Source organism: Mustela lutreola, chromosome 6, assembly GCF_030435805.1.
Source record: "Mustela lutreola isolate mMusLut2 chromosome 6, mMusLut2.pri, whole genome shotgun sequence".
Classification (NCBI taxonomy): domain Eukaryota; kingdom Metazoa; phylum Chordata; class Mammalia; order Carnivora; family Mustelidae; genus Mustela; species Mustela lutreola.
Genome location: NC_081295.1, coordinates 141,590,988 through 141,613,969, shown reverse-complemented (window position 1 = coordinate 141,613,969; position 22,982 = coordinate 141,590,988). Strand labels below are relative to the sequence as shown.

At 38.6% G+C, this 22,982-nt stretch overlaps 1 protein-coding gene across 1 annotated transcript in view; it reads left to right on the top strand.

Moving 5' to 3' along the window:
- The window catches only part of LOC131834722 (uncharacterized), a 224,048-nt gene that overhangs the window by 118,079 nt on the left and 82,987 nt on the right, over positions 1-22,982 (top strand). Inside the window, exons 8-9 of the mRNA XM_059179359.1 lie at positions 20,144-20,362; positions 22,404-22,656. Coding sequence (XP_059035342.1) covers positions 20,144-20,362; positions 22,404-22,656 — 472 coding nt within the window. The remainder of the gene's footprint in view (positions 1-20,143; positions 20,363-22,403; positions 22,657-22,982) is intronic.

The following is a 22,982-nucleotide window of genomic DNA, read 5'->3' as shown; positions in this document are numbered from 1 at the left end:
GCAGTTAAGCAGTTCATTGACTTTTATCACATTAGGCGATACCCTTCTTTTTTTTTTTAAGTTTTATTTATTTATTTGACAGAGATCACAAGTAGGAAGAGAGGTAGGCAGAGAGAGAGAAGAGGAAGCATGACTCCCCTGGGGTTATGACCTGGGCCAAAGGCAGGAGGCTTAACCCACTGAGCCATCCAGGTGCCCCGATATCCTTCTTTTTATTTAATACATTGTACTTCTGAATTACCTATTGAAAGTTTTTTTTCCCCCTACCAAGTTGGACCTAATAATGTCAAAGTTGTGAGGAATAATACAGGAAATGTAACATTTCACATAATATATTTTCACCAGGTTTCTATTTCTAAACTTATTCTGTGCACATGTAGATGCAATCTCAGGGCTGTGAATTACTTCTGAACACACACACACACACACACACACACACACACACGATGCTCAGCTTGGAAAATGTTCTGTGAGGAAATATCACAAAAACCTCTCTAAATGATACTTAGTGCTCATGATAGGACAGTGGGGACATTTGATAATCATCCTGCCCCCCTACAAAGTATACATGCATGTAGAAGCAATCACAGCTCCAACCACAACAACTAAATCAATACGTTTTTCAATTTTTTTTTTTTTTTACCACTATCATGCATTTGATGTATTTATGGAAGATTTAAAACAAACCAGCAAAGGCTCAGGTTCTTTGGTTTTCAGGCTTTTATTGACTTAAGTGACATCATCAAGGCAAACATAATGACGTGTTCTACCTTGTTAGTTTTTTTTTTTTTTTAATTCCCTTTCATTTTGTTTGCTTGGTCCATGTTTATTTCATGCCAATGCCTATTCTAGGTCTTGCAAGATTTTAGAAATTACGTGAACTGTGTGGTCAGTATGGGTAAAGAATGATTTAAAATTGGAAATAAAGGAAACACCAGATAACAAAGGCTCATACAATGAGTTTATTTATTTATTTATTTTTTGCATAATGAGAAGGAGGTAAGAAGAAACTTGCTGGTATTGTTTCCACAGCTTATCTAAGGAAGGATTCTGGCTCAACTTCTTGGTCATTTTTTTTTTCCACCCCCCACAATTTCAAGTTCTCTAAATATCAAGGTCACATTCAAAGGCAGAAAGAAGGGCCAGTGGAGAGTGACGTTTCTCCCCCATTCTTTCTCTCCTATGAGAGAGATTATGAGCAACGCTTCCCTTGCATCTCATTGCCCAGAACTGGGTCAGATAGCCATTCGGTTGCAAAGGGGAGTTAAGAGAAGGGAACATGTAAATTTTTCTTACCTTTACAGTTGGAGGTGGAAAAGGGACATTTTTGGATTGGGAAGCACTTCTGGGTAGCCAACTAATCATTGCTATATGATCCACCAAAACCTTACAATTACTTTAACTAACTGTTTTTTATTGATTCACAGAAAAGTGGTTTCCCCTCACCTCTCCACTCCACCTCCAGCTCCTGAACACTGTATTTGAAAGAAAACTAGGTGTGATTAGAAGTAGAAGATAAAGAGTAGATCTGGCCTACTGGCCTCAGGGATGGCTTGACCCAAGGACACAATTGCTCTATCTAGAATACTTTTCCCCCATGGTCATCATCTGATAGGGAAACAGTTGGTTCACTCTCAGTCAGATCTCATCAGTGCCACCTCCACAGATAGTCACGTTCTATCTCATTATCCTCATTTGTCCTTTTGTAGCACTTCCCAGTTTCTGATATGATCTTAATTTTTCAAGTAAGCTCCATCACCAGATGACTTAGAGCTTTGCGATTCTTACCGTTGGTGCATTCCAGGCCCTGGTTTCCAAAAGGTGGACATTTCCATCTGGGAACACAGACCTTCTAGCTGTAGGCACCACCAGGTCACATCAGGCTTCTCGTGCCAGGGGACCAGGAAACAAAGAAAGGAGTCATCATACCTACAACGTTAATCATCCCCTATCAGTACTGGAAGGAAGAGCGACTAGTGTACAACAGGAGTAGGAAAGAATAGGTTTGTTTTTCGGGTGATTCGTTTGAGGCCCCTCCTAATCTTCTCATGCCCAGCCTTAACTGAGAACAGCTAACACCTAAAAGGAGCATACTGCTAAAAGGTTGGAAACTTTAGTAATCTCCATTCACACTATACCACCAGGCAAGCCATCCAGACCTACAGAGTGCTGGTCAGGAAGAGGGGAACCTGGGATGATGGTGGAGGAGGGTGTTGAAATGTTTCATTAACACCTTGAGCTTTGTCGCACAGCTTACCCCCAGGTTGTCCCCACCAACCTTCTCCACTAAGTTTCTCAGGAAACAAGACTGGCCACAGCCTAGTGGAACTGTTCTAGATGGTGTGAGTTTACTGTAGAAGCAAAGGGGTGTGAGTAGCAGAAGGGATGGACTGTGATGGATACTCTCATGTTTCACCCATGTCTCTTCAGACTAAACTCACACCCCTCAGTTGCTGGGAATATTGCCTGCATATGGCTCAGACCAGAGTCCCTCTTTGGGAAGTTTCCTTGGCCAGAGAAAACATCTTCATCCAGGTTGTGCCCCTCCCATAGGACAATTTGTAGTCACTATCTGACTGATGTGGAAACACAGAGGCCTTCTCCCTATCCCTCATTTTGGAACAGCTCTCAAGGACCAACTCCAGATCATCAGCTAAATCCTCAGTTACAACCCGTGTGTGGGTCAGGATTTTCTGGTGGTCAGTTATACTTCCTTCACTTCAACATAGGGATAGCTGTCAAAATGTCTTCTCAGTGGGGCTTCTGCATACACTTCTGCATCAGAAGGAAAGGCAACTACTCAGTAGTAGATAACATTTCTGTGACTTACATTGACCTTGCTATATTCTAATCAGCCTTATGTTTGCAGATGTCCACATTGAAAAAGTGTGCTTGATGAGTGTGAAGATTAAGAAACTATCGTTTTTATATGCCAGAGCTCTAACTGAAAAAACTTGTGCATTCCTGGAAATACAGGAGTATATAGACAGCATTCAATCAGCAAAGTATTTTGGGAATTGTGTTCATATTTTTGTTTCAGGATGACATCCTGGAATGATGACACCAGACGTGGCATTCTAGTAGGGCTTTTATAAATATGTTTAAAAGCTATTTTTTTAAAAATAGTCAGGAAAACTATTTATGAAAGTGTCTTTGAAATATAAGTTTGAGAATGCGAAACCATCTATAAAAGTGAGGCTATTATTGAGAAGTTTTAAGGTTACTTATTATTTTTTGACTGAGGTTAATAAAAACTTCCTCATGATCCTCCACAAATAGTAAGTTCACAACAAGTAGGTCAGTTTCTCATTACTTCTCGTCCCTTTCTTGATCATAATTTCTGACATTCTAGTTTTGCCCTACCAGGTGCATAATCTATGATTCCTTTGGAAATACTGCTTAAAGGTTAGATGTGTTTGCCCAGAGGAAATGGTTAGTCAAAATAGATATCATGGAAGGTCAATTTCCAGAAACATTTAGCAGTATTTGTCCATTCATAGATGTTTAAACATCATCAAGACAGTATGGTACTGGCACAAAAACAGACAGATAGATCAATGGAACACACACACACACACACACACACACACGTGCACACAGTTAAATATATATATTGATACAGAGACTCAGAAATTACTCAGAAAAAATTTAGTTAGCTCTTTAATTTCTAAATTTCCTCAGAACTATCAACACAAATTACTTTTTATAATAGGTGGCTAAATAAAACAACTCAGAATTAAACTGGAAAGAAAAGCTACTATATTATATTATGTATTTTCTTGTACTAAATTATGAGATATACATCTTTCCATTTTTAGGTATTTATTTAGAAGTTTTGAAAGAAGTTATAGCTCTCAATAGATGCTGAAAAAGCATTTGACACCAGCATCTTTTTCTTCATCAAAACTCTTCAAAGCGTAGGGATAGAGAGTACATACCTCAGTATCATCAAAGCCATCTATGAAAAACCCACAGTGAATATCATTCTCAATGGGGAAAAACTGAGAGCTTTTCTCCTAAGGTCAGGAACACGCAGGGATGTCCAATATCACCACTGCTATTCAACATAGTACTAGAAGTCCCAGCCTCAGCAATCAGACAACAAAAAGAAACTAAAGGCAGATGATATGATACTTTATGTGGAAAACCCAAAAGACTCCACTCCAAAACTACTAGAACTCATGCAGGGATTCAGTAAAGTGTCAGGATATAAAAATCAATGCACAGAAATCAGTTGGATTTCTATACACTAACAGCAAGACAGAAGAAAGAAAAATTAAGAAGTCGATTCCATTTACAATTGCACCCAAAACCATAAGATACCTAGGAATAAACCTAACCAAAGAGGCAAAGAATCTGTACTCAGAAAACTATAAAGTACTCATAAAAGAAATTGAGGAAGACACAAAGAAATGGAAAACGTTCCATTCTCATGGATTGGAAGAACAAATATTATGAAAATGTCTATGATACCTAAAGCAATCTAAGCATTTAATGCAATCCCTATCAAAATACCATCGTTTTTTTTTTTTTTTTCAAAGAAATGGAACAAACAATCCTAAAATTTATATGGAACCAGAAAAGACCCCGAATAGCTGGAGGAATGTTGAAAAGGAAAGCCAAAGTTGGTGGCATCACAATTCCAGACGTTAAACTCTATTACAAAGCTGTAATCATCAAGACAGTATGGTACTGGCACAAAAACAGACAGATAGATCAATGGAACAGAATAGAGAGCCCAGAAATAGACCCTCAACTTTATGGTCAGTTAATCTTTGACAAAGCAGGAAAGAAGTCCAATGGAAAAAAGACAGTCTCTTCAACAAATGGTGCTGGGAAAATTGGACGGCCACATGTAGGAGAATGAAACTGGACCATTTCTTTATACCACACATAAAAACAGACTCAAGATGGATGAAAGACCTCAATGTGAGACAGGAATCCATCAAAATCCTTGAGGAGAACACAGGCAGCAACCTTTTCAAACTCAGCCACAGCAACTTCTTTTCAGAAACATCACCAAAGGCAAGGGAAGCAAGGGCAAAAATGAACTACTGGGACTTTGTCAAGATCAAAAGCTTTGCATAACAAAGAAAACAGTCAACAAAATCAAAAGAGAACCAACAGAATGGGAGAAGATATTTGCAAATGATATATCAGATAACAGGCTAGTATCCAAAATCTATAAAGAATTTATCAAACTCAACATCCAAAGAACAAATAATCCAATCAGGAAATGGGCAGAGGACATGAACAGACATTTCTGCAAAGAAGACAGCCAGATGGCCAACAGACACATGAAAAAGTGCTCCACATCACTTGGCATCAGGAAAACACAAATCAAAACCACAATAAGATACCATCTCACACCAGTTAGAATGGCTAAAATTAATAAGTCAGGAAACAACAGATGTTGGTGAGGATGCAGAGAAAGAGAACCCCTCCTATGCTGTTGGTGGGAATGCAAGCCACTCTGGAAAACATCATGAAGGTTCCTCAAAAAGTTGAAAACAGAGCTACCCTATGACCCAGCAATTGCACTACTAAATATTTACCCTAAAGATACAAATATAGTGATTCAAAGAGGCATGAACACCCGAATGTTTATAGCAGCCATATCCACAATAGCCAAACTATGGAAAGGACCTAGATGTCCATCAACAGATGAATGAATAAAGAAGATGTGGTATATATATACAATGGAATACTATGCAGCCATCAAAAGAAACAAAATCTTGCTATTTGCAATGATGTGGATGGAATTAGAGGGTATTATGCTGAACAAAATAAGTCATTCAGAGAAAAACAATTATCGTATGGTCTCTCTGATATGAGGATTTTGAGAGGCAGGGTGGGGGATTGTAGGAGGTAGGGAAGAAAATGAAACAAAAAGGGATCAGGAGGGAGAAAAACCTTAAGAGACTCTTAATCTCAGGAAACAAACTGAGGGTTGCTGGGGGGGTAGGGAAGGATAGGGTGGCTGGGTGGTGGATATTGGATAGGGCATGTGCTGTGAAATGTATAAGCCTGATGATTCATGGACCTGTACCCCTGAGGCAAATAAAACATTATATGTTAACTTAAAAAAATAAATAAATAAAAGAAGGTATGGCTTAATAATTGCTAAAACTTCTCTTGACATAATTGGAAGGATTACAATTTTATTTCTACAACAAGAATACTTCCTTGTAGGCAATCAAGGAGAAGAGAGTGAAATTCAGGTTATTTTCATTATTATTTATTTAGAAAATACTATTATTTATGATGATAAAATAAATAATTGTGTTGATTAATATTAATTGGGCACTATGATGAAACAAATATTACATACTCTCTTTAGATTTCTTTACTAACCTTTGGAATAAGTATTATAAATATGGGTATCTTATAGGCATTATTTTAGAGAGATTGAGTACTTAGGTTCACACAGATATGTTGTGAAAGAGTGGATTCTCACTCCCTGTTCCATCTGATTATAAAAATTCATAGTTTTAAAACTATGCCATAAATTTCCTTTTGACATTATATATCAAATATCTATGTTATGATATACTGTTAAATAAAGCTCATTTAATATGCTATGTGCTTTTTTCAATTCAATTCAATTCAATTCAATTCAATTCAATTCAACACAATCTTGAACACTTGTAAGAGCTACCAATTGCTCCAGACATCAGACAAAAGGGTAGTGATGCACCCTCAGACTTCTTGTCAACATCTGGTCATTACTTTTTCCTAATTTGTCTTCATCTTTGTCTTCATTCAACTACTTGATTTTTATCTGAATTAGACCATCATGTTGGGGTGAGATGATATGAGACTCACAGTGTATTTGCCGTGTGCTCACATTTTGCTAAAAATGGCAAAATTAAACTCAATCCCACAACAAAATCTGAGTGTGTTTTAGTGCTCTTACACGTGATAGTAATTTATCAAGGTTTTGTTTAACCTCTTCTATACACTGAGAGAATATTCTTTCTTTCCTATTTTCAGTCTACCTAGTATTGTCAATAAGTTAGTTTGCATTTCTATTTATGGACTTCTTACTGCAAAACAAAACAAAACAAAACAAAACAAAAAACAACCAAACAACAACAAAAAAACACCAAACCCCTATTTATCTAGCACACACTCTCCAAACTACGGTTTTAGGAAAGACGTAAAGAAGAGGATCCAAAGCTGTATCTTTTGCTTTTCAATTTAAGTGTCTGAGTCACCTACACATGCCGTTGGTAGAATCATAGTGGAATTCCTTCCTTTGGAATATGTTTTTCCATAGCCTCCTATAGTGGAGTTGAAATTAGAAGCCAATTTTGTGATTTAAAATGTCTTTCTTGGTCTTGAGTGATTTTCTGTCTTTGTATCATATAACAATCCTTTAAAAGTGGCAAGCATCAGTGGTGGGGTGCATAGGTGGCTCAGTCAGTTAAGTGTCTGTCTTTGGCTCAGGTCAGGATCTCAGCATCCTGGGCTCTAGTCCCCAGGAGGTTTCCCAGCTCAGCGTGAGTCTGCTTCTCCCATTCCTCCCTGACCTGCTCTCTCTCTCACTCTCTCTCAAATAAATAAGTAAAATCTTTAAGAGATTTTATTTAAAGAGGGAGAGAAGGAGAGAGAGAGAGGGAGAGACCATGAGTGGGGCAGAGGGAGAGGGAGAAGCAGACTCTGTGCTGAGTGCAGAGCCCGCTGTGGGACTCAATTTTGGGATACCGGGATCACGACCTGAACTGAAGGCAGACGCTTAACCGACTGAGACACCCGGATGCCCCTAAATAAATAAAATCTTACTTTTAAAAAGTGGCAAGCACCTTGCTGGGAATCTGACATTTTTTCGCATTTAATCCTCATAACTCAAAGATGTAGACATGACAAACTCCTATTTTTATTTATTTATTTATTTTTTTAAATATTATTATTATTTTTTAAGATTTTATTTATTTGAGAGAGAGACAGAGAGAGCATGAGCGAGGAGAAGGTCAGAGAGTAAAGCAGACTCCCCATGGAGCTGGGAGCCTGATGCGGGACTCGATCCCAGGACACCGGGATCATGACCTGAGCCGAAGGCAGTTGTCCAACCAACTGAGCCACCCAGGCGTCCCGACAAACTCCTATTTTTAGAGGAAGCATCTGAGACCCAGAGATTAGATAATTCACAAAATACAAGACTTGTAAATAGAAGAGCTAAGATTTAAACGGAGCTCTGTGCTCCCAGCCTGTATGCGGATCTGCTTCTGTCCATCCCACACTGACAGGTAGCCTGACGAGTCCTGAAGCCTCCTTATGGTTATGGTTAAGCTGTGATTTTTTTTTTTTTCTTATGGCACTTGTTTGTGCGTTATCATGCAGCTCGTTAATGGGATTGTTTTCAAAGCTAACTGATTTTACATTGTCATTGCAGTTATTAATAAGACTTCCATATGCATAAAGCATTTAGCTATTTTCAGTTAGAAATTTAAACATTTTAGGGGCACCTGGGTGTCTCAGTGGGTTAAACCTCTGCCTTGGGCTCAGGTCATGATCTCAGGGTCCTGGGATCAAACCCCACATCAGTTTCCCTGCTCAGCAGGGAGCCTGTTTCTCTATCTCTCTCTGTCTCTCTGCCTGCCTCTTTGCCTACTTCTGTCTACTTGTGATTTCTCTCTCTGTGAAATAAATAAAAATTAAAAAAAAAAAGAAATGTAAACATTTAACTAATTAGACCAGGTAAACCCCAGCAAGGTGATGTCCTCCTTCTTAACTAACATATTAGCTGCAAAGGTAAGTGACTTCCTAAAGCCAGAAGGAACCGGGCAATAAAACCTTTAGTTGAATTCCTATGTGTCTGCTCCCTGCTGTGGTGGGGGTGTTTGGCCAGGCACGCTAGGCTAGCTCTCCTTAGCTTTCCCATAGCCTTATTACCGTATTTACTCATTCCTGGCTCTAAGTGTTTTTCTCTTGGAAAAATATCACATCCGGTATTTATTAGCACAGACTATTAAGGAAAATGTTATTTGTAAATGGCAAAAGTGGACATAAAACAGAAACACACACATATTGAATAAGAGATAGTATTTTAGACAAACAGTCCTTCTTCACCTTTGCTCCAAGTGGTGACTTTGTTTTTGAAATTTGCTTTCATTGTCGTCTTATGCTCTGGGCTGCCTGTTGTCTGTGCCTGCCCTCCTCCCGGCCCCTCTCTCATTCCGAGACCATCACTGGAAATAACAGCCTCAAGAGTTTGCGAGTCTCTTTGGACTTCTTCAACATACTTCAATCCCTGTTTTCTCATTAGAACATTCATTCTTTTGTGCCTCAGTGGGAATGATCAATTATTTCAATGTCAGTAGTGGTAATATCACCCCTAAGATTTAGCAATTTTCAAAGATCTTTTAACTTAATTAGAGGCATTTGTTATAAATTGAATTAAATGTGTTAAAAGTGCCATGTATTATATTAAAAGTCTAATACCCACATTGGCCAAAGAGACACAATTTTAGGGGGGAAAATCTAGTTTAAACATGCTAACATCGAGATAAACGCGTGAAGTTCTCCTTTTCATAAAATTTTGTAAAAGTTGAAAGAATGGAGAACAATTTTAACCAGAACATTTTGGTGAAATCTGTAGAATACAGATACTTTTGTGAAAGCATTTTTCTAAATGCTTGAAACAATGGCAAACCAATAGCAGATTTGAACATTTTAATAACTTTGCTTAAAAAAAATTACACTGATACTGGTATCATTTGTCAGCTATATGTATCAATCCAATAATCGGCATATGATAATAGTATTGTAGAAACTCATATTTTAATTGAGGTATAATTGACACATAACATTATATTAGTTTTAGGTATACAACATGATGCTTTGATATTCGTGTATATTGTAAAGCGATCAGCACAGTAAGTCTTGTTCTACTGCCATACAAAGTTATCTTTTTTTTTCTCTTGTGATAGACACTTTTAATATTGACTCTCTTGACAACTTTCAAATATGCATTACGATATTTTAACTGTGGTCACCATGCTATTCGTTACATCCCCACGACTTATTTATTTTATAGCTGTAAGTTTATATGTCTGGATGCCTTTCACTCATTTCATATATCTCCCCAGCTCCCCTCTCTTTCCAAATAACTGTTCCCATATCTTGGCTTATTTGACTTCATTTTCTTTTAAACGTGGTATCATAGTGAACTTGCCCAAGAGTCCCTATCAGCCAAATCATTTAATAATATACTCCTACGAATTTGTAAGCTTTTGCTCAGCTGCCATGTAGAAAGTTTTAATGCTGGTTTTCTAATTTTTTTTTAAGTTTTTATTTATTCATCTGACAGAGAGAGAGAGAGAGAGAACACAGCAGCGGGAGTGGCAGGCAGAGGGAGAAGCAGGCTCTACACTGAGCAAGGAGCCCAATGCCAGACTCGATTCCAGGACCCTGGGATCATGACTTGAGCCAAAGACAGACACTTTGACATAGTAGGCAGGAGAAACCAGGATGGACACCTATCTCAGACTGGGCTACAGAAGACTTCGCTCCTGAGACTTGTGATCTAAAGAGAAATTAGACAAATGAGAGGAGGGGAACACGGGAAAGCATGGAGAGCATGCCATCACATATGCCATTTTCCAAAGAATAGAGTTCCATTTCTAAAACAGAAAATAAGTTGAATTGGGTGACTATTATCCTTTTGATGGTCATACTCTTTGTACATAACCAAGAAAGATTACAGAGGAAGGAAAGAACAGTTGAAATGTGGATCAAGAGAGGGTACAATGGCACTGGTTTTTTATAATGTGCCTTACATGTAGACAGGAATAAAAGAGATGCTTGCTTTCAAGAAAATTTCGAAACATGGATGCAGAATTTTCTTTTGAATGAAATATATTTCAAGAACAATATATGGAGGCATAATTGTGGCTGTAATTCTCTATCTGTACCCATCTGGAGTTCAGGTACAAATTCAAAATGATTAAAAGAAAAGGACTATCCCCGTCGCATGTACTCTTTGACAAGTTCTCTTCACCCAACAAGCTTATTGATACTTTGTTTTTCATGACTGACTCAACTAGACACCCTGATTTTCTGATTTCTTAAGCACCTAACAATTAGGTTGCAGTGGATTGTATAAAATGTTAAATTAAGGGTACAGGCCAACTGACTGAAGCAGATCATGGTTTTTACCTAAACCATTTAGAAAACTCCATGTTTAAAAAATGTATTCATTTTACAAATACTTGTTTCTTTTTTTTTCTTTTCTTTTTTAGAGATTTCTATTTATTTATTTGACGGAGAGAGACAGAGATCACAAGTAGGCAGAAAGGCCGACAGAGAGGGAGGGGAAAGCAGGCCCCCTGCTGTGCAGAGATCTCCCCTCAGCCCCATGCGGAGCTTGATCCCCAGACCCTGAGATAATGACCTGAGCTGAAGGCAGAGGCTAAACGCACTGAGCTACCCAGTCACCCCACAAATACTTATTTCTAAGCACTTACTATACACAGTGTGTAGTTCTAGGGTATAGGGAGATAGCAATGAGTAAGACAAGACAGTTCCTGGAACACCTGGGTGACTCAGTTTGTTAAGCAGCTGCCTTTGGCTCAGGTTGTGATCCCAGAGTCCTGGAATCGAATCCCACATCTGGCTCCTGGCTCAGCAGAGAGCTTGCTTCTCCCTCCCACTCTGCATCTGGCTCCTGGCTCAGCAGAGAGCTTGCTTCTCCCTCCCACTCTGCGGGCTGTCTTCCTGCTTGTACTCTCCCTCTCTGTTAAACGAATAAATAAAACCTTAAAAAAATTCTTTAAAAGTCAAGGCAGTTCCTGCCTCTATGGAGTTAAGAGTCTCACCAACACATTAATATTAGTATCAGATTGCAGCTTCACTGAGTTGCACTTTAACTTCTGGGCACATGTAAGTGGGTTGTGAATCTCTTTCCTACCAACCCTATCAGCCGACATGTACTCACCCACATGAATCGTGGAAATACACAGGTTTTGGTATCAGACTAACATTAGCTTCAAATCTAGATGCTTGTCTTGTTCTGTTTCTTAATAGCTGTATGATCTGAAGCAAAGATTATGAACTTTCTCGTGTCTTATTTCCTCATCTGTACATAAAAACACCTGCCCTCCAAAGTGGACCTGTAAATTAAATATAATATACACATATTACATAGTGTGTTCAGTACAGAAGAGCTGCTATTATTACCTTAGTTATTACTGTCTGTGCCAAAAATTCTCACTTACTTAACCACTCTTTTCCATTAACTACTTTTCAGGGAAGTGAATGAAGGAGGAAGGCTTTGTCTACACTAAGTGGGTTTGCAGCTGTAAACCAGCATATGGGAAAAGAATCTCTTCAACGAGTGCTTGAGTTTATGATGTTCAAGGTCATGATAGGTGATTCCATTCAAAGAGAATGTTTATATTAATCCTAGGGACTAGCATTTGTATAATTTTTTTTTTCAGTTTTCACATCATTTCCACATGCTGCATATTGACAATAGGTTTCAACTATTCGAATGACTTCTGATTACCATGTTGGTGACTTCAAACTGTTTTCCAGTTCTGATATGTCTTGAACCCCATTTCCGTCAGGACAACAGATTATTGGTCAAATTCTCTTAGATTTACCTTGAACATTTCCATATGCAGGTCAATATGAGCTTATTGTTGTCCTTAATTTTCCCTCTTCCTCAACAAATGCTTTTTTCCTAATATGTTCATTCACTCTTTGGATGAGCTACCTGAGCCAGAAACCTTGGAACCATTTTTTATTCTTTTCTTGGAGACCCCATATTGAAGCAGTCTGCAAGTCCTATTCACTTTGGCTAAATACCTCTCAGATACTCCTGTTTATCCCGCCGCCTCTCCCAATTCTCTTTTCCCCTATAAGGATGCTGTTGGCATTTGGGGGTGTTAATGGTAGAATAGTATTCCCTCACACAATATGTTGAAGTTGTAGGCCTCAGTACCTCAAAACGTGGTCTTATCTAGAAACAGGGTCATTGCAAATGTAAGCTAAGTTGAGGTCATATTGGAGTAGAGTGGGCCCTTAATCCAATATGGCTGGTGTCTCTATTTGTAAAGACACAGACAAATGAAGAGAAGAGAGCCATGGAAAAGTTGAGGTAAAGATTGGATTATTGCTGTCACTAGTCAAGGAATGCTTAAGGCCGCCAGAAGCTGGAAGAGGCAAGGAGAATCTTTCCTCCTCCACCCAATCTTTCCTCCTCCACCCACCGACCCCTGACCATCGCTGGAAACTACAGAGAAAGCATGGCCCTGCCAACACTATGATTTAAAACTTTCAGTCCAGAACTATGAGAGAATACATTTCTGTAATTTAAAAAAAAAAAAAATTTTAAGGATTTTTATTACTTGTCAGAGAGAGAGAGAGCGAGAGCACAAGTAGAGGGAGCAGCAGGCAGAGGGAGAAGTAGACTCTCCACTGAGCAAGAAGCCAGACGTTGGACTCGATTCCGGGATCCCGGGATCATGACCTGAGCTGAAGGCAGAGGAGTAACCGACTGAGCCACCTAGGCATCCCCATTTCTGTCATTATTTAATCACCCATTTTGTAGTTATAGCAGCCCTAGGGAACTCATATAGGGGGTGATAGGGATCTTCATCATTTGAGACTCTCAAGCACATTTCAGGAAGCTTGGTGTCTTTGCCACCCTTCCTGTTATCATGACAACAAAGAACAGCCATGCCATCCTTCTTAAAGCTCTACACTTCTACTCATAGTTGAGCAATACTAGTTGGTCATCATCTAAGCAGTAACTCATTCTCAGAACCCTTTGGACTGGACCCTATTATTTCCCCCCTACAGTCAGAGCAGTATTTCTAAAACATGGAAACCCCCCACCTGCCATACCCTTCCCTCTGAAATACTCCAGGGGCTACTGAGAGTGGCAGGATGGGGACCAGACACCTCAGTATGGCACCCACTGGCTAGGCCTCCCACAAGCTGACTCCTTCTCCTGCTGTAACTTTCTTCACCTATTTGGTCGTTCTCCACCCAATTCAACTTATTTTCCGTTTTAGAAATGGAACTCTATTCTTTGGAAAATGGCGTATGTGATGGCATGCTCTCCATGCTTTCCCGTGTTCCCTCTCCTCTCATTTGTCTAATTTCTCTTTAGATCACAAGTCTCAGGAGGGAAGTCTTCTGTAACCCAGTCTGAGATAGGTGTCCATCCTGGTTTCTCCCATAGCATTCTGGATGTCACTGTAACACTTCCCACTCTGGATTTTATCCCCAGATTTTATTTGTCTTTTCACTCATCTGTCTCTACCAACAGAATGGCATTTCTGTGGGTGAGTGACAATGTTGCTCATCTGTGAAAATCCAGAGCCCATGTATATTAGCATTCTATTGCTGCTTTCCCACACTACCACAAGCTTGTGGCTTAAGCAACACAAGTTTACTATTTTGCAGTTCTGGAGGTCAGAAGTCTGCAGTGGGTCTCACTGGGCTAAAATTAGGTAACAGCAGAACTACATTTTATTCCAGGGAGAATGTTTCCTTGCTTGTTCCGGCTCCTAGTCGCTGGCCTTCTCCCTTGCCTCCTGGATCCTTTCTTCCATCTGTAAAGCCAATGAATTTGGGCCAAGTCTTTCTCACACTGCCATTCTTCTGGTTCTCCTTCTGGTTGTCGCCTTGTGTCTTCTGCTTCTCAATTTCACTTTTTAAGAACCCTTATGAATTTCTTGGGCCCATCCAAATTATCCTTAATATTCTCTTTATTTAAACTCAACTGATTAGTAAACTTAATTCCATTCTGCTACCTTAATTCCCCTTTGCCATATAATTTCACATAATCACCTGTTACAGGGATTAGGTATGGACATATTGGGGATTGGAGGGGGGGTGGTTATCCTGCCTACTATGTCATCACAGGGCCTGACATATACGTTCATAGAATAATGATCTGGTGAACGAGTGAGTTGTGTCCCGTTAAACCAACTTCCACGAAGGAAGAACCCTTTCTTTCTTTCAGGTTTCAAATAAAGGGGCTCACTTTCAGACAGTCTAGAGTTTCTTCTATTGCTAAAGTGATGGAGAGTTCCTCATGGCAAGTCAGCAGACAGGAGTTAGAAAACTCTTTCCAGTCGTGTCAACTTGGGCAAATCGCTTAACTTCCTGATGCTTTAGTTTGCTTAGCTTCTGAAAAAGTCTGAGGGACTATGATGAGGCTTTCTCCACCATTAACACGGTATGACCTATCCATGTATTAGAATGACTCCCTGAAATGCTGACCACTAAGCCTTAGGAAAAGACTCACAGTCACTGAGGATTCCATGTTCCAAAACTTGATAAATGGAACATGAGGAAAAGAGAAATGAGAAATACTCAAATAAAAGAACTACATGAAAATAAAAAAATAAAAAATAAAAAAAAATAACTTGCTTTAAAAAATGCTACATTTAGACTAAGGCTAGGTATAGCAGAAGAAGGGAATATGGAAAATTTTAGTGCCATTTATCCATAGTGTCTTTTAAAAGGATTATTATGCACAGCTGATGAGTGATGGGTTTTGGCTGTCTACAAATCCCTAAGGACTTCTGTTCACAGTCGAAGAGAGTTTAAGAATGCATTCCATGCTTTTTTTTTTTTTTTTTCCCCAAAGCAATTTCCGTCTTTTTTTTTTTTTTTTTTTTTTTTTTTTATTACCCTGATGGATCATAGAAATCTTGTTTGATATCGGGTCTCTATAAGGACTGGGCATGGAAGGGGGATATATGTGTGTCATATGAAATGTGGCTGAAGTTCAGAGAAATAGGTTTCATTTAATAGCTGAATACTGGATGACCTGACCATTCTTCTCAGCCTCTGGCAGCTCACCCCGTGAGCGATAGAGGAGTCGCCTGCATGAACTGAGGAGTAGCTGCTGGCCTCAATGTGATTTTGCAGTGATCTGTGTGCTCTATGGCTTCCTTCATAACCAACAAATCAATTCCCACTATACGTATTACACACCCCAGTGGCAGAGGCCATTTATTATCCTTTTGATGGTCATACTCTTTGTACATAACCAAGAAAGATTACAGAGGAAGGAAAGAACAGTTGAAATGTGGATCAAGAGAGTGTACAATGGCACTGGTTTTTTATAATGTGCCTTACATGTAGACAGGAATAAAAGAGATGCTTGCTTTCAAGAAAATTTCGAAACATGGATGCAGAATTTTCTTTTGAATGAAATATATTTCAAGAACAATATATGGAGGCATAATTGTGGCTGTAATTCTCTATCTGTACCCATCTGGAGTTCAGGTACAAATTCAAAATGATTAAAAGAAAAGGACTATCCCCGTCGCATGTACTCTTTGACAAGTTCTCTTCACCCAACAAGCTTATTGATACTTACTTTTATTTGCCATCATCTAACATCAGCTAAGTCCTGTATTAATTTCTAACTTCGCAGTATATAATTTTTCAGACTCTAAATGATTGATTCCAGGTCTTTTCTAATTATCGGGATCCAGATACTATAGGTATCACTGTTAAACAAACAAATAAGAACAAATACTGATTTGTTTCACTAGGTACAAAGTAATTATTTTGAATTCGATGTAAGTGATTCATGGTGACATTTTAGTGTTCTTTGCCCTAACGCAAGCGCCCCACCAACAAATATGTGTATCTGAATGTGGGTGGGAAATATTTATCAGTGAAACTAATGAAAAAATTATGACTTTATAGTGGGCTCTGTGCATAAACATTTAAATTGCTTAGTCATTTATATCAATGAAAAGAACAGTGGAAATTTCCAAAGGTCAAATAAGCTACTGTCTCTTCTGTTTTGCATCATCTGAGATTTTCTGGGTTTTTGCAAACCACACAATGCCAAATCTGTATTTGATTTTCTCTTCTCTTTGAAGAGGCACAATAGCAACAGAATAATTAACTGAAGAGCAGCATGCACAGAATATTTGCTTTAGCAGTGTAGAAAATTCTGGGTTTCATTTCCCATGATGATAAATGTAGTAAGGTATTCTGGAATCCTTCTATGAGGACCCTATTACCATTGGGAAACCAAAACCTCTCAGGGGTTTGTTTCCTGTTTAGTTGTTCCTTGTTTGTATAATTGAAAAGCAGGCTCAGTACAGACTGCACGTCGATGGCTTGGATGATGCTCCACACCTTCATGGGAAAATACACACAAGAACAACAAAAGGGAATTGTCAGCGTCAAGTTCAGTGCCTCATGAGTCCTGCACAGACCAAAAGGCTAAAGTCATGGATTGGAATTCTAAGGGAAATATGGGTTTTCTTTTACTTTCTGTTGTTATCAGCATTTTTTTTTAAGATTTTATTTATTTATTTGACAGAGAACACAAGTAGGCAGAGAGGCAGGCAGAGGGAGAGGGAGAAGCAGACTCCCCACTGAGCAGGGATCCTGATGTGGGACTCGATCCCGGGACCCTGAGATCATCACCTGAGCAGATGCTTAACGGACTGAGCCTCCCAGGCTCCTCTTAGTTGTTATTGTTTTTTAATTTTATTTCTGCAAAGACTCTTGTTTCTATTATTTATCTTCTCCTTTTCACAGATCAATTATCATTATATTTAGTCTTCAGAGAGAGATAAGCTTTTGTATATACAATCTTTTGAATCTATGAATTTCATTTCTGTTATGTTCTCACACTGCCTCAACTGCTGCTGAGATACCTCCTATCATACTAGCTTCTCCTTTGGAAAGATGCTTTTAATCAGGACCATTTCTGGTTGAGAAATTTACTGAATTACTCTAGAATATTTTTCTAGAATAGAATCAGACACGCTAGCACAGGACTTGGAGCCTAGTTATTATAAAGATTGATCAGTGATGTAACAAAACTGACATTTTGTTAAGCTGGTGATGGTATACACTGATGATATTTACTATTTCAGTGAAGCAACATATGCATATCCTGTTTATATCTCTTTAAAAATAAAAGGAATCACATCGTCTCCTACATTTCTTGGGCTTGATGGAAGGCCAGCCTATTTCAAAGTAGTTCAGGTAAATATGGGAAGAGGGTAAAGCAGTGGATTGAGTATTTGTTATTTTGTGATGGAGGTGCAGGTTTTGCAGTGTTCAGAGTCTTTCATGCCTCTTAGTCATCATACTGACCCTGGGGTGTGGGTACTGTTAGCATACCCCCTTTCCAATATGAGCAAACGAAGACATTGAAAGGACTTCTATGTAGACAGAGTCCAGAGCTTATACTTGTAGTCACTAAGCTATGGAAACTCTATTGTATATTCCCTGCAGGGGAAAGGCCGAGGGAGAGGGAGAGGCAGACTCCCCACTGAGCTGAGAGCCCAATGTGGGGCTTGATCACAGGACCTAGAGATTATGACCTAAGCAAAAGGCAGACACTTAACCATTTGAGCCACACTGGCTCCCCATGCCTCTACCTTATTTTCAGATACTTCTTCATCTTCTTTCCTGCAAAAACTCTAATTTTAGAAACTTTGAAAACATCTCTTGATCCCAATACCAAACAGAGAGAGGAAACCTGATTGAAATCAGAATACCCTGGATGTAATTATTTTATGTTTAGTTTCAACAGAATGTCAGTATTATATTAAGGAATAAGAGAACGTCAAAGTTTCAAATTCTCATTTGCATACGTCCAATGGCATATTAATAACTCATTATTAATTAATAGTTCATTAATAATTAATGACATTAATAACTCCTATATTAATAACTCATTTTTAAAAATAGTTAACTTTTAACAAGGCATATACAAATAACAAAATCTAATTTTAATAAAGGTCGTTGTGGGTAGGTGAGATAAACAGGAATATATAATGGATTTTAAAGATTTTTTAAAATAAGTTTATTACTTATAATAATTCATTTCCATATTTCTCTTACAATGTCTTATTGTAAACTACACATAACATAAAATTTATCATCTTAACCACTTTTAAAAATACAGCTCAGCAATGTTAATTACATGTACATCATCATGCAACCAATCTCCACAACTTTTTCACCTTGCACAATGGAAACCTTATACCATTAAGACCCTCCCCACTCTGACCCTGGTAAAATTCATTCTACCTTCTATCTTCGTGAATCTGACTACTCCAGCTACTATATATACGTGGAATCATAAAGGATTTGTCTCTATCTCACTGGTTTAATTCATTTAGCATAATGTCCTCTAGGTTCATGTACGTCATGGCAGGTGTCAGCAGTTCCTGCCTTTTTAAGGCTGAATGACATTTCATTTGATGGACAGTTAGGTGGCTTCTACCTCTTGGTTCTTGTGAATGATGCTGTTATGAACAGAGGTGTACAAATATCTGTTTGAGATTCTGCTTTGAATTCTTTTGAATCTATACCCAGAAAGAGTATTGCTGGATCATATGGTAGTTCTACTTTTATTTTATTATTTAATTTTATTATTTTTAGAGAGAGGGAGAACATAAATGGGAGGGAGGGTACAGGGAGAGGAAGAGTGAGAATCTCAAGCAGCTCCATGACCAACACTGAGCCTAACATGGTGCTAGATCCAACGACCCTGAGATTATGACCTGAGCTGAGATCAAGAGTTGGACGTTCAACCAACCGAACCATGCAGGCACCCCACAGTAGCTCTATTTTTAATTTCTTGAGAACCAGCCATATGGTGTCCCGAAACAATCACACCAATTTACATTCCTACCAGGAATGTACAAGAGTTCCTATTTTTCCATACCCTCCTCAACACTTGTTATCTTCTGACTTTCTTTTATTTCTTTTTTCTTTTTTCTCTTTTGGACAGTCACCTTCCTGACTGATGTGAGGAGATACCTCATTTTGATTTTGTTTTCCATTTCTGTTTACATGCTTCTTTCCATGGTTCCACTTTTATTTAATTTATTTTTTTATTACGATATGTTAGTCACCATACAGTACATCATTAGTTTTTGATGCAGTGTTCCACGGTTCATTGTTTGTGTGTAACACCCAGTGCTCCACGCAATCTGTGCCCTCTTGATACCCATCTCCACGGCCCCTCTTAGTCTTCCATTATAGCAAACAGAAGCTCAAGTAATCTGAGTCCAAGTATTTAAGAAATAATTTCATTCCATTTCACTTTCACAATGTCTTTATTATGGTTTCACACTATTTTACTGCTGGGCATGTACCTTAAGCTCCAAATTCATTATCGCTGTGTTTGTAGCTGTTCTTCCGCTGCCCGTGGTACTGGACCTGGGGGACTCCTCAAGCATCTGCATTTCGTGCTGGTGTCTGTATTTTCGGAGCTTCAGCTAGCTCAGTGGAGAAGCCAGGGCTTCTGGTACATCATTCTGCTGATGGCTTCCCTCTGGTTCCTGAGGCTCTACCTGCATTATCTTAGCCAGTGGCTGTTCCTCCGGGCCATTTCCACTCCTGTTACAAAGTGAGTGCTTTCCCCTACAAGTCAAAGGGATGCGTTTTCATCTTGATCGGCCAAATGAAAGTGCAAAACTCCTCTCAGTCCATTTACCCAAAGACCTAAAATGTGGGTATGATTTGAAGAGACAAAAATGTCTTTACCTAAGAGCAAGAAGGTCGATTACAGTCATAGTCTCATCTTATGGGCCTGTATAGACAACACGTATCAGGCACATCAATATTTCTCTAAAATTTAGCAGATTCAAGTATGTTCTACCCTCTGAGCAGAACCCAAAAAGGAATTTAGCAACTGTATTTTATTCTGTTTTGATTTTATCAGAGTGACTCGGGCTGAAGGTATTTTAGAAGTAATGTAAGTGTGATTTATCACCTATGCTGAGGGAGGCAAAGATTGCTTCTTCTGCAAAATGATTGAATTCAAACAATTACTAAACTCAAGCCCAGACAGCTTTCTGGGCCATTATACTCTGGAAAAAGACAACACTTTGCAGGTTATCTCTCCACAAACCTGATTCCATAGACACTGTACATAGACAAACAGATAGAAATCAGTAGAAGTAAAATTCATTTTCTCAAATGTAGATGTTGCAGATAAAAATAAAGATGTGTGTGTATTTTCAATTAAGAAGATCACAAACAACTTTAAGCCACTGTGAAAAAGAGTATGTGTGTATTTTATACATACACACATAGAGTTTTTGACTATGCTTTGAAATTAAATCACAAATATATAAATGACCTGGAATATGCACATTTACATATACTAAATTACCATATCTCCTAGAGAGAATTTTTAAATGGATATATTTCTTCCTTTCTACACCCCCCCTTTTTTTTCTTGCTCTCTCTCTTTTTTCTTTCTTCTGGTGAGGGATTCCAAAGCAGAAAGGACAAATGTCATATGCTTGAGCTAGTTGTTTTTGGTAATGCTCTTTTACTTCTACAATTAAAAAAAAAAAAGGAAAGCTCTATTTTTATTGGTTGTTAATAAAATGGGACTGCAAGAAAAATGTCTTGGCAGCCCAGTTTATCTGATTTCTTAAGCATCAGAAGACCTAAGATAAGATAGGGTATTTTGTTGGCTATTGTCTAGATCTGCAGGCTCGAATCCTACATTAGCTTCATGTCACACTGGAGTTATGAGACATGACAGTAACCACAGTGACTAGGAGCATTTCTTCTCCTACTGTTCTGTGTTGGGTCCTCTGCTGTGAAACGTACACACATTACTTCATTTGACATTCAAAAGCATAAGAACAACGCATAAAACTTCCTCCAAAGCATAGGTCAAGGAGTGGATAAAATGAAGAACTCTTTTTTAGTAGAGAGCCGGGAAAGAGGGTGTGTGAGCAGAATGACTGTGGCTGAAATAGAGGGGAGGGAAATCTTAGAGCAGAATGAGATCTCACTTGGCCATAGAAAAAGGGTAGCAACACCTGGGTCAAGGCTGCCTGAATGAGTGGGCTCACCTTGGATTTGACCCTTCAGTTATTAGGTTGTGTCAAGTTGTCCCTTTTCAAACAGCTAAGGGATAGGATATTTTTACTCATAGCAGAGCATTGTTGTTCTGTATTTGAGGATCTATCTAGGGGAATCACTCAAAATTCATCAGGTATATTAAGACTCGAAAGAATGATTAAACTGGTTTACATTTCTGGTTTCAGATAGAGGTTGACTCATTACTATGTCCACTGGTATATTTTGCATTCCACACTGCCTACCTGTGAGTGTGTATTATCTGCAGGGCAGTTCTTAGAGAATGCTCTGCTCAGTGGGTAGAATTATTTTTCTTTCTATGGTTGCCTATGACATAAGAACAATGGCCAAGATAGAATTTGCCTTCTACTGGAAGGGGAGCTCTTGTGGTGGTCCTATGGGGTTGGGAAAAGATGAAACCTTCTAACACCCAATTTGGGGGTAATATTAAGTGTCAATTTTTCTATATGAAAAAAAGAAAGCATATAAACTAAAAATTATTTTGTATACCTGGCGTCTTGTGTAGTTTCTCTTGTTTACACAGACGTGGTTGCTTTGTTTTCCCACAGATTCCATTTTTCCCCTTTCACGGTGGAGCTTTGCTACCCAACTTCCTCACTTCAAATCAGAGAAGAGTTGCTCATGGTTGTGGTGGGACCTTTAGTGCTGAATACAGTGGTACTTCCTTTGGTTCTGATCAGATGGGGCTGTCAGCTACTGTTTGCCTCCTGCCCTGACATCTTGTCAAAGTTAATCATTACCATGGGACTATGGACAGTTCTAGACCCACTGGCAGTGTTTATAGTGGATACTGCCCTGGGGGTAAGTCAAGTAAAATAATCGGGATATGAGTTCTTGACATAAAATTTAGCTTTAGTGCATGAATCGGTTGATGTCGGAAGTTCCAGTAATCATGAAAATGTCAATATTTATCTTAAATTGAAGTTATTAAGTTTTTCCTCATCATAAAAATGATGGATGTCTATTATAATCAACTGAACTGTTTTTAACAGTCTTAAATGAACATTTGCAGAATAAGCAGGAAATAATGTTGGCAATCACATTCAAACTAATTTGTGCATTTTCACAATTATTACAGAGAAGTTTTATTTGGTAACTTTTTGTTGGTGACTCTTTTTAGTAATAAA